Source organism: Acartia tonsa, chromosome 5, assembly GCF_053477335.1.
Source record: "Acartia tonsa isolate MP-2025a chromosome 5, ASM5347733v1, whole genome shotgun sequence".
Taxonomy (NCBI): Eukaryota; Metazoa; Arthropoda; class Copepoda; order Calanoida; family Acartiidae; genus Acartia; species Acartia tonsa.
The window spans coordinates 10,621,173-10,634,919 of record NC_137264.1 but is presented as its reverse complement, the minus strand read 5'-3'; the positions used below and the strand labels follow the sequence as shown (position 1 = coordinate 10,634,919).

Sequence of the window (13,747 nt, the reverse complement as noted above, 5' to 3'; positions counted from 1 at the left end):
CCTATGTTTGTTTGCCCCTATAAGTTCCGACGAGTAGAGAATCGAAACTAAAGTCAGTCATGGTTATCAGATCGTTTGTTCCGACTGCATAATTCTATATTTTAAATTCTAAGAGTTTAATGGTAAAATCAAACGATTTGCAACTTACGATGTTGACTTATACTTCTCTTAAAACAGCTTTAAAACTGCCCTGAAACAATTTAAAAACATTCAGCTGGTTTCTATCCACCGGATTCAAATGAATACAAGAAATGGTTTTACAAAACTTAAATTAAAGTTTATGACAATGTTTTCTCATTCAAAATGGTTTAAAAAACACAAAAATCTTTTTTTTCCCATATGCAAAGAAATATATTGTAAAATCACATAAAAAACACTAATCGTTCTTGATTAATAAAAAAGAAATTCAAGTGTTTCTTGTTTGTCTATAAAACATATGTTAAATAAAAAACAAAGCAAATAAATAACTTCATTATCAGAATTTAGTTGTTTCCATATCTTTAATACAAAGTAGAAAGATGTCTGTCTGTCTGTCTGTTTGTTTGTTTGTAACAAAGGATCTCGCTAACTGCAGAACCGATCAGGTTCTCCTTAACAGGGTAGCTTTTCATAGGTCCCGGGAAGGTTTATAACTATATTCTTTGGGGATGGGACACCCCAACCCTCCTAAAAAATGAAAAAAAAAAAAATTTCTCCCTCCCCCCCCCCAAAATTAAAAACTTTTCTTTTAAATCAAAAATACGAAAAATTAGGTTAATCAAACCTCTTGGGGCACAGCCCCTAGAGGCTAGGGGTGAAGCCGCTAGTATTATGTAAGATAGTAGATTTTTTGTTTATTGTTTAAGATTTCTGAAACTTCTGTACCGATTGAGTTATCTATTGTAGCTAAGCTTAACAGAAGTCCCAGCATGGTTTCCTTGTTTAATTTTCAGATTTAAGCCTTGGGATGGTTTTAGGCTATTTTTCTGTCTTTTGTTATTATAATATAGAGCCCCTAGATGCTAGGAAAGCAACCGCCAGCTAGATAATGTAAATCATGAATAAAAAGAAACATAAATTTTCTATTATCACGAAACCTTTTCATAATTAATAAAATTTGCACCGAGTATATATTTAAAGCGCGGCATCCCTGTTTGGTTTACAGAGTATAAGTCTTAATACATAGTAGTGTATGGGAATCCGTCCTAACTTAAGCACAGTTAGGCCTGTCAAGCCATATTCGTGTATATGGTGTCTTTTCATATGCTTTCCACTTTTTAACTTTAATAATAATTGATTATTATTTTTAACTTTCATAAAACCACAAGAGATTAAAGTGTTTTTAAAATTGCGATTTTTTTGAGAAAAAAAAATCTGCGAAAAACCGCTGTAAAAATGCGCCAAAGTGCTTAAAATACTTCCTCTTATTATGACGTTAAGGCGTGAAGCAAACAGAATGTGAAAAATTGTTCCAAATTTTCCGTGACAAATAAAATACGTGGAAAAAATGTGATTTTTTTAAACAGTGAAAAATAAAATAAAAATAAAGTTTATTTTAAAGTGAGATAAAAACAAAAAAACATCATGTTTAAGTCATCTTTTGCCCGGGAAATATTGGAAAGTTCCCAAAACAATCTTGACGAGCTGATCAACAAGAACGTATATCCGAAAGAGCGACATACTATATATAAGTCAAACTTCGCGGCTAGCACCCACTCGCCGATGGACTACATCACGCCGGATGCCATAGACATAAATGCCGCGGCGCATCATCATAGCACCGCCGTTGGCGGGACAACGGTTGGCGGTGTAACGTCACGTTATCCGTTGCCAAGCAGAAATTGTAATATTTCTAATTATCGCGGCGGTATTGGCAGCGATGAACATTTGGGCGAGTTGACCACTTCGGATTTAGGAAATTAGTTTTTTGTTGTTTACTTTTTAGTCTTAAAGATTGGTATTAATCGCACCGCATTATAGACAGCTTTCCGCGGATATCAAAATAAAAAGTTATGATATGAAAACCAATTTTGTTAGCCCCGAGGTGCCAAAGGTTTAATATTATGGTTTTAATTAAAGTTTTAGTAGAAGACTGGCTGCAGAACGACACGATACATATTTTTCAGAATGGCTTAGAACCTGTTCTAAGCCAGTCGATATCATTCGGTTTAAAAGCTATACTGGAAAAGTACTAAATATATATTTCAATAATGTCAATAATACGACATGAAATAAAAGTGTTAAGTGGTGACAAAATATCACAATCAAGAGTCTAACTTCACCTAACCTAACTTATGTAGATGATTCTTCATTAGTTAATTAAGTAATGAAAAAAATTTAATATTTTTAGGACCAAAAAATACACATATTTTTGGCAAACCTTTGATAGACATTTTCTATTTTGACATGTTTTTATTAAATATTACAACATTAAATGATTTGATTAGTTTGATTATACGTTTAATTTCACTTTTAATTAGAGAAACACTGATAAATATTATGAAAAATAAGATGAGTTATAATTTTTAACTCTTTTTCAAGCAAGTGTTACTTAGGTCCCCAATAGAAAAATATTTACCCCAAAATTTTAAAGAATATTTTTTGTAAAAATGTATATTTAGGAAGTTTGGGATTATGCCCCTCACCCTATTCTTTTATAATGTTCGTATAACCTACTATGGACCAATACTAAACTTCACTAAAAATTATGGGATGTAAGGTACATCCTATAATATACAGAAGTAGTTTTCTTTATTGGTAGCGAAGGATCTCGTTAACCGCTCGACCGTTATGGTTGTCCTTTTCAGTGAAGCTTCATATAGGTCCTGAGATAGTTTTAGGCTTTTTTCTGACTGTATCTCTTCGAATATAAAGCCCCTATATGCTAGGGGCGCAGCAGATAGTAAAAATATATAGACAAACATCCTATTGCTTTTGTAAATACAATTTATATTTCTTAATTTAAATCCAATATTTACAGTGATGAGATAAACAAGTGATATTGACACAATATGTAATCACGAAATATCAGGGATACAAGGATATGATAACAGAATATGTATTAATTTTGCCCACATGCTGCCTATATTATTTTGGTGGAAAGAAAGGTTTAAAGAACAGGGACAACCAAGCTTTTTATTTTGAGAAGGGTAAACTGAGGAATTTCAAAGGTTTGAGGGTGTAATCTAATGTATTTTGAAATTTTTGTGGGGTTTAAATGAGGGTTTTCAACGTTAGAGGGGGTTGAATATCCCTTTACACCAACCTTTGGACGTATAGTTATTTGTTTCCTCCGTCTTTTAATATGTGATTTTATAGGGTAATTTCAAGGAAATATATTCTATAAAACTCATCTTCCCTAACTCTATCTGTTTTTATCGAAATATCACTATTCTTAATACACAGAATATAATAATTTTTAATTTTTATTGTTTAGTTATCTCTTTAAATTTTGTACCTTGATTTTAAAGGTTAGAAATCTTGCCAAATGAAATAATTTTTTTGTGTTTTTTATTATATTTTAATAACTTTATTACTTTTATATTATTTACTAAAGTTTTAAAAGTGTAATACCTTTAATTCTTGATTTCAAAAATCATATTTGTGTCTTTTCAACTGTAACTAAAAGTATCATTTAAAAAAACACACATAAATATTACTACACAATTGATAAACATACATTTTTCTCATATATAGAAAAAAGGTTTATTTACATTTTTCATGCATCTTTTTTTTACATTTTCTTAATTTAACTGAAAATAATAAACAACAAGGATGACAACATCCATAAAAGCGAAGCACTGAAACGGTAGGACAAACGGACATTAACACTTGTATAGTGTCAGAACTGAATAATAATAATATAAATGTATAAGAGTCAAAGCAAAATTGTAAGTAAATTTGTTGAAAAACTGCTTGATTCAGGATAATGTTTATGGACATACTTACATTTCTAGGACTTGATTATAGAGTTGCTTCGCTTATTACATTACACTTTGTTGTCCCAGGAATCAACATACCAAAAATCAGATAAATCGGATGATTATATCACATAAAAATTAGTTGATAAAAAAATTAAAAAATCAACATGTTTAAAATGGACGTACGGACATTTTGGTGATGATTATAGAGTTGCTACGCTTTCTAAATCGTACCTAACTATTAAAGGAATCACCATGCAAAATTTGAAATCGATAGGACAATTCTAACATGCCTAAATTAACGAAAATAGCTATCCGTTACGGACGGACGTACGGACGGGCCGACCCTAATTATAGAAAAGCTTCGCTTTTAATAACTTAAAGATGTATTTTAAATGTTAGCTTAACCAAATATTACTAGCGAAACTACTTTACATAATACCATAAAAATATTTATAGGAAATAAAGCCAATTAGCAGTCTCTATAATAGTTATTTATCGCATCGTATTATAAACAGCTTTCCGCGGATATAAAAATGTTCAATTATAAGATTAAAACTAGTTTTGTTAGACCCAAGATGCCGAAGGCAACAAAATTGGTTTTAAAGGAAGCCTGCAAGAAATACCACGCTTTAACTGCTGAAAGACTGCCACAAGTAGACCAAATACCCCAAATTTGAAGCCTTTAGCTTCTATAACAAAAAAGTTCTAGGCATTTTAAAAGACATTTTATGTACAATGAAAATTTTGAAAGAATTGCAATGCTCATGTTGAAAACTTTGAAATTAGACTACGTGGCCTAGAAACAAAATTATAAGCTTATTTTTGTCAAAAATTTAGGTTTCCAGTAACTAATTATATTTTTACAATAAAAATACCCATTTTTATAGTCAAAATCATTAAAAAAAATTAAGTTTTACTTGCGTTGTACCGAATGTACTATAGCCAATCAGAAGGCTGAATCAGCTTAACAACCAATCACAGCTAAGCTTGTATTAGTTTACACCTTTGTTTCCGCTATGATTTTCGTTTAAAAATGCAATTTAAATCGAATTTTTTTCATAGATTTTGACTATGAAATGTAGTGTTTTTATTGTAAAAATATAATTAGTTACATGCAATCTAAGTTTCTGACAAAGATAAGGTTATAATTTTGTGTCTAGGCGACGTAATTTAATATTGTTTTTTTCTTTTATGAGCATTGGAAATCTTTCAACAATTCCATTGTACATAAAATGCTATTTTGAAATGCCTAGAACTTTTTTGTTATTGAAGCTGAAGGTTTTAAATTTGGGGTATTGGGTCTTCTTGTGGCAGTCTTTCAGCAGTTAAAGCGAGTTATTTCTTGCAGGCGTCCTTTAATATTATGATTATGCATTTTTATATTCGCAGAAAAATTAATAAAATCCGATATGATACATAATTTTTCAGTATTACTTAAAACCGGTTCTAATCCAGTGGATATTAATCGGTTTCGAAGCCACACTGGAAATAATTTTCCGTAATATTATTAGAATTGATTGGAGTTTAACGCTCATTTTAAATCTAAAATTTTATTGTTGCGCTAATTATGGAAAACATTTGTCCTTGTTGCAAAAAAATGTAAACATCGCCAAATTGCATTTATAAGTTCAACAAACTTGAACATAAAAAAATTGTAAATGATTTTGGCAATAGTACCAGCTCTTGTTTAGCCGTTGTAGAACATTTTTTTTTAGTTTTTAGATAATTCAGGGAGAAAGAGTATTTGAATTAATCTACGACCCTTTCTATCCCATACTATAAAGGAAGAATTTCACATATGGAAATTAGAGGAAAGATTAATTTATCGTCCATGGTCCTATCCATACTAGAGCGAAAACATTACGCGTAGGGGTAGTTTTTTTAGGGATGATTTCTCTTGGGAAGGTAGTGGTACCAAAATAGTAATAAACCTCCAGGAACCGTGAGAAGCTACATCATAAAGGCGAACCAAATCGGTTCTAAGATTTGCAAGATCTTTCGGTAAACACAAACATCCTGTTACTTTTATATAAACTAGTACATGTGTTGGATCTTCATCTTCATCATATTATAATTATAGATCATCAAAAAAAAATTAGGATCCTCATCTTCTTCATACTATATAATTATACTTCATAAAAAAAAAGAAAAAAGAAAAAAAATGAGGGGGAAATTTTCATTTTTTTTTGGTGGGGGGGGGTGTCCAACCCCCAGGAAAATAGCTTAAAACCACCACAGGACCAATAGGTATATACCCTGAAGAGTAGAATCCGATCGGTTAACGAGATCTTAAGCTTCAGACGGACGGACGGACGGACAGACAGACAGACATCAAGCTACTTTGTATTATAGATATTGTTAGGTAATAAAGTAATTAAGGGTTATATACCCGAAGTGTTTCGGCTTCATGCAGGGGTAAGAGACAAATTGTTCATAATTGGAATTTTTCAATTGGCCATTCCCTACATCCGTGATGCAATTAGCTTTCAATTAAGCAGTGTAATTTTGAATTATTTTGTAACTATCTTAACAATACAATCATGGCATGGGAAAAAAACACTGTTTTTAGATAGTAGCGTAGTTACTCTATAATTCAAACTTAGGCGCTTTCACAAAAAGTTTCCTGTTGGGCACTTATGACCTCAATAATTAAAAAAAATTGAAAATAAGAGGGGAATAGTTTTTCCTTTTTTTTTCTTTGGGTAAGGTTAGGTTATTTTAAATTCGTTACAGGGAAGCTTTGCAGGGTTGGGATACCGCAGGTAGAGAACTCTGCAGGGGTTAGGTATAAAAACTACACCCCTCCTTATTTTTTAATTATCTAAGATAAAAAAGGGAGAAAGAGGGGGGGGGGGAGGTTTTTTTTAAAACATAATAATATGTTTTATTTTTCTTAAATAATGTTAATCAGAAAAACTAGCTCTTGTAATTGAATGTTTATTTTATATATTCATTTTGCTTTTTTAAAATTCTTTGGAATATAATGATTCTTGTTATGCTCTGATTGTATTTGTTGCAACGCATTCTTTACCATAGTCACAAACCTTTTTTTTTATTGTGCATTACTGTTCAATCTATTTGCTGTCTATCTATCTATCTATTTGACGCAAGTCAATCTATCTTTCTATCTATATTGTTGTCTATTTATTTATCTGTAGTCTTTTCATCTATACGATGTCTATCTATCTATATGTTTAATCTGTCTATCGTTTATCTAATTATCTGTTGTCTATCCATGTATCTGTTGTCTATCCATCTATCTACATATTGTTTATCCATCTATCTACATATTGTCTATCCAACTATCTATACATTTATTTTTGTAATAAAGGAAATTTATATATTGTTTACTTTTTACAAATAATACACTACACTGTTTTAAAATATTGCCCTGCTGTTTGCGAGATATTTCTGGATACAATTACAAACATATTGCTTTGTATTATTTTATTCAATGATTTATTGATTCGGTTTTATTCCATCTTTGTTTTTGCACCTTGGTATGCGAAAAACTCATCCAATTCTATGCCAATTTTTAAATTATTACATAGACAAAAATCAGATAGATTGTTCGTTTACATACATAAGAAGCTTTACTGTAAAGGAGAACCATATCGGTTATGCAGTAAGCGAGTCACATAGACAAACAGAAGACATCCTGTTACTTTCATATAATGATTATTGGACATAATAATAATAGTTCTCCTTGTTTATACTATACTATTAAACAATGGCGAAACCTTTCCACATTTGGAATGGTCTATTTGTCCATTCGTCCATTGCGGATAGCTATGATCGCTAATTTAGGTATGTTAGAAACTGGTTTTCCTATCGATTTCAGCGTTCGACAACTTTTATAACAAAATAATTAGACTATTTCCAAAAAATAAAACATAACAAAAAAACTAATTTTACCAGGAACCTCCGACTTTTCCTCCAGTGAAATATTATCCAGCAACTCTGAGCGCCGGAACGGCAGCGGAATCGACGATCTTTTCGGAGGACTGTACGCCGGAATTGGCAGCAGAACGGGCGGCGGCATCAAGGACAACAACGGCGGGCCCGGATCCGTCAAGGATTTGTCGAGTATCTACTCGAATCCGAAAGACGGCGGAGGATCCTCTAGTTTGTATAGCAGCTCTGATAAAGGAGAGAAAGGGGGCTCGAGCTCGACAACTTCGTTTCTGAATCTACAGTCTCAGATGCCCTTTGCTTTTCTTCAACAGGTAAGAATATTTATTGACAATATCTGCAGTTTTTAATTATCATTGGGTTTGTATATCAATTTATTGGTCATTGTTTTATCCCATTAGATCACTGGCGGTTACCACTGAACTGAGATATTTCTTCATTTAGGGAGAATTCACAAACAATGGTTTTAGGCTATTCTATTTTTAATCTAAAACTTTGGAAGGATTTCAATACCCTCATTCCATAGAAGGAAGGGGCGAAGCCACTGGTGTTTAATTATGAGAGTGCAACAAAAGAAGAGTATAGGCCGGGTGTGTTGATATTTTGCGTTTATGATGATTTGATATGGCAGGGATCTAAAGGGATAACACAATGGTCGATAAATCGATGAACATCCCGAAGTGATGATACACAAAATTACCCTTTAATTAAAAGTTGTGCTCAAGTTAATGATGCAACCAATCAAAATACACTATAGTTGGTAAGAAAACGTTATAATAAAACTTTTGGGACTAGTGTAATAAACAGTCCATTGTCCCCTCTCTCTCTGGATAATGTGATACATTTGGGGGAATTCATGATATACTTTTGCTGTGACAATGGATATAGAATACGTGGATACTAGGAAAAATTCTCGCATACCCTGATAAAATGTTTCTCCCAGCTGGACAATATGACGATATCCCCCCTCGTTGTTACTGTACCCTATTCCCTCCCCTGACCATAGAGGTACGTATCGACCAATATCCATGAATTATATTAGCAACCTTAATAATTCTGCTGTCATATTATCCACTTATTCTATATCCATTGGTATGACCTTAAAATAAAAGTTTCATGAGAATTTATCTTCCATACACTGAATTGAATAGAATTTTAATTGTTTCTAACTCCTTAAATAGCTCTCACATACATTAGACATACAAAATTCTATATCTGATGGTAGCAAGCACGGACAATGAAAAAGATTCTTTAAATTTATGGAAAATATCCTAAAACCACCACAGGATCAGTAGGTATATTCCCTGAAGAGTAGAATCCGATCGGTTCACTGGTTACCCAGATCTTAAGGGACAGACTGACGGAAGGTCGGACGGACAGACAGACGGACAGACAGACAGACAGACGGACAGACAGACAGACAGACGGACAGACAGACAGACAGACGGACAGAAAGACGGACAGACAGACAGACGAACAGACAGACGGACAGAAAGACGGACGGACAGACAGACAGACATCGTTCTACTTTGTATTATAAATAAAAAATGCGTTTAAAACTTTGCCCCTAAAGGTTTCCCAAATAGCTTAAAACTATCTAAAGAGCTATACAAAGATACCCTTGAATTGAGAAGTTGATTGGTTTAGTGGTTAGCGAGATGATCTCAAGAGAAAAACAAAATACTTTAATGCTTTTGAATTTCAACATTTAAGTTTTTCACTATTTTTTTTTTTACAGATTCTTTATCAGAATTCCTAATGTCATATCCTTACAATGCTTTTGTTTGATTTAATCTTTGTTTTGTTGCTTAATACCTATGAAGGAAGGGGGTGGAAATACACGTTTATCTAACTAGAGAGAAGATTATTTATATTTAAAATTAGGAAACCATATTTGAATTCATGATGATATGAAAAAAAATTCTGAAAAATATCTTCTTTTTTTTTACAAATTTTCTTTAATCAAATAGGTCTGAATTTTATTTAAAGTATGTTCATGTTCAATGCTCATAGATTAATGCACAATTTATAAATCTGCCCCCAAATAAGCAATTAAGATTCTAAAATGTCGAGAAGAAAAAGTGTTTGCTATTAGTCAATCTGCCATTGCACTCCCCTTGCCTGGTAAAATTTTGTGTAAAAGATTCTTTTAAGATTGATTACGGTTCCATATGACAGTAATTTAGTGACGTATCACTTCCACATAAATCATTGTTTTTTTTCTTTAAAAAGTTAATAATCCCGTAGATAAATGCGAACAGGTCTCTTTAGTGCTTTACCGATTTTACAACATATTTTAATATGTTGGCAAAGCTACTTTATAATTAAAGTTTTCTGTCCATCCGTCCGTCTTTTTGTCAGTCAATCTGTAGCCCTATGGAGAAAATATAAACATTTGAACATATGTGAAAGTTTCTTTGTTTCTTCAAAGTTGATGAATTCTTGAATGTAGGCAGACCACCGATATTGAAATCACTTGAGTCTGTACAGTGTCCATCCATGATTTTTGTATTCCTCGCTACTCATGGATATTGTCATCCTTGTCATATTTAAAAACTCTTTACTGCAGTGATGTCACACCCACTAATTCACTCACAACAGAGGTTTTTTCAAGTCCAAGGACTGACATCTCTGGTATAGAGCATCTCAAGAGAAAATTGTTTTGATTGGTTGGTACAATTCAAAGTAAGAAACACTTTCCTTTAAATAAACTAGTGGCATTGCACCCAGCATTTAATGGCTCGGGGGGGTAGGGAGGGACATAAAAATAGCCTAAAGCCATCCCAACACTTAAAAATCTAAAAATGAAATAGCCTAAAACGATTCTGAGCCATATATGATGCTTCCAATAAAGAACATAATGATTTCATTAGTTATTAATATCTTACAGACAAAGAATAACCTTACTACTTTGGATAGTTTTGGATTAAAGAAAAAGTATTCAATTAAAAAAGCCTCATACCTTTAATCCTATGGTCAAGGATTATCATAATGTAATTATTAAACAGAAAAATATAAAAAAAGTGTTTATTAGTAGCGAAGCTACTCGTTGTTCTTCTAATAAAATTAAGACTACAATTTTCAATCTCAAAATTTAAGAAATGTTAATTAACATTCAAGAATTAATTACATATTTAAATCCACTTTTTCTTAAGCTTTTTAATAAACTTGTGCTATAATACGCAGCTACGCCCCTAGAGGCCTTAGGAGGGTAGAGGAACTCTCATCTAAAATACTTTTTGTTCTAAAAAAAGGCTTCACTGTAAAAGAGAACCATATCGGTTCAGCGGTTAGCGAGATACTTCGCTACACACGCTCATACACACACACAAAGAAAGACATTTCATTTTTAAAAGCGAAGCTTTTCTATAGTTAGGGTCGGTCCGTACGTCCGTCCGTCCGTCCGTCCGTCCGTCCGAGATAGATAGCTTTTATTCGTTAATTTAGGCAGGTTAGAATTGTCCTATCGATTTCAAACTTTGCATGATGATTCCTGTAGTAGTTAGGTACGAGTTAGAAAGCGTAGCAACTCTATAATCATTACCAGAATGTCCGTACGTCCATTTTAAACATGTTGATTTTTCTACTTTTTTAAAAACAAATTTTTATGTGATCTAATTTTCCGTTTGATCTGATTTTTTGTATATTGATTCCTGGGACAACAAAGAACAATAGTATAAACGAAGCAACTCTATAATCAAGTCCTAAAAATGTAAGTATGTCCATAAACATTATCCTGTATCAAGCAGTTTTTCAACAAATTTACTTACAATTTTGCTTCGACTCATTCGATACTTTTATATTCTGATTATTCAGTTTCAGATACTATACAAATGTTAATGTCCGTTTGTCCTTCCGTTTCAGTGCTTCGCTTTTATGGATGTTGTCATCCTTGTTTGATGGAAGTATATATTTTTGAACTGCTTACGGATTTTTTTGTCCTTGTTTGTAAGATTAATTATCATAAGAAAGACAAAGTTTATAAAATATAAAATATAATAGTTAGTAATTGTTCTATATTTTAAATATAATCATGCAAACAAATATGTCATATGTTTAATTTAATTTTTTTAAAGGAAAGGTTAAATAACAAACAGGGCTAGACAGCCGCGCGTCAGCTGCCTCAGTTAAATCGTCATATTAGTTATTTCTCGCATCGTATTATAAACGGCTTTCCGCGGATATGGAATGTACAATTATGAGATTAAAACTAGCACCGGCTAAAAAAACTGGTTTTAATCTTATGATTGTACATTTCTATATTTGTAGAAAGCTGGATATAATACGATGCTAGACATAGTTTTTTCGTATGGATGAGAACCGGTTCCTATCCACCGGATTCGAATGAATACGAGAAAATAACTTTAAAATATTTAGCTAGATGTATGAACATTTTCATTTACAAACAATCCATATTTTCGAGAGAAAAAATATATACACAGAGTTTCTATGTTACACATGTATCATAAGGTTTTCCGCTGATAGGAAAATAAAAAAAGATATAGATTTATTACCTATATTGTTTGGAACAATTTTGATATAAACCAATACGATTATTGTATTTCAGAAAGGTTCAAAACTGGTTTTTATCCCGCGGAAAAATATTCTATAAACAGTTTAAAAAATGAAATTTAAACATAAAATAAATAAAAAGGACAAAAATGTTTCATGATTGTCAAAAAATTGCATGTTTTAGTAACATTGATCAAATTAGAGCACCACATGTATTTTCAACATTTTCTTTTTTTTATTTGTATTAACACGAAATTAAACAGAATATTAACGCTAAAATGCTTCAATTTGAAATAAATACCAAGGACATTTTTTCAGTAATAACCTTAATAAGTCCTTTGTTGCATGACAGACAAAGTAAGTTGTATTCTGGATACTCTGTAGAACAGTGTATCTTAATAAAAAGAATCAGCAATCAATCTTGAATAGCAACAGAGAAATTCAAAAACATGTTGCAGATTAAATGGTACTTTTCCTTTTATTTTCTGACACAAAAATCATACAGCGTTACGGACTGACCAACGGACAGACTGACATATTAAATTTAAGAGTATTTTTGTTACTAAATAATATAAACTAACAAATATAACATTTATAACGAGAAAAAATATAGAAATTTAGGGAGATATCTATATGACATAGTGACGTATGAAGTCACGATCATATCATACATAAAGAGTAGCTGCGCTACTAAATATGTATGTCATTTTATTTCAAAAGAATCTAAATACAAATGTTAAAATAACCATGTTATATTGAAAGTAAAATTATTATAGGCTGAAACTTTCATTTTTTAACAAATAATACACACACATTTAGGATAAAACATGGGTGACAGCAGTAATAAGTTGCAAAGCTCTTAAATATAAATGATAACACAGTGTCAACGCATACTGAACGAACAGACGGACAAAGTGAGGTATATAAAAGATTGATAACATTTACTCCGTTAACTTTCTAGATCCTACAGACTGTAGTGAAACAACATACGGACAAAGGTTTTTTTTGAGTAGATTCTCATTTGTCATACTCATGTAAATCTATGCAAGAAAAATCAGGCATTTATCTTAAATAGAAGCTAAGAAAATCCCATTTCCTTAAAATATTACAAATTATAAGTCAGACTGACAGAGAAAGTTAGTTAAAGAGTAGCTTCTCTACAATAAAAGAAAAGAGCCCATTATCTGCAAAAATACACAATCATTTTTTTAATATTTTGACAGCAGGGGAGGGTGGGGGAGGGGGGACATCGATTTCAAATGGGATAAAAAGATGTTATTTCATATAAAACAGCTAGAACATGAATTAGCCAGCACCACCCCCCCCCACCAAAAAAAAAATAGTTTTGAAATTTGTTCAGCACTTCTACTATAGCTTTGAGGGGTAATATTAATTTTTTTTTGTTTGTTAATAGTGAAATT

The 13,747-nt window shown here is 31.8% G+C and overlaps 2 protein-coding genes across 2 annotated transcripts in view; one reads left to right on the top strand and one right to left on the bottom strand.

The window, feature by feature from the left end:
• The window catches only part of LOC145318734 (protein rolling stone-like), a 316,823-nt gene that overhangs the window by 145,882 nt on the left and 157,194 nt on the right, over positions 1-13,747 (bottom strand). The gene's annotated exons all lie outside the window — the stretch shown is intronic.
• Positions 7,783-13,747, top strand: part of LOC145319926 (uncharacterized) — a 137,934-nt gene continuing 131,969 nt past the window's right edge. Inside the window, exon 1 of the mRNA XM_080162328.1 lies at positions 7,783-8,128. Coding sequence (XP_080018454.1) covers positions 8,105-8,128 — 24 coding nt within the window. The 5' untranslated portion in view covers positions 7,783-8,104. The remainder of the gene's footprint in view (positions 8,129-13,747) is intronic.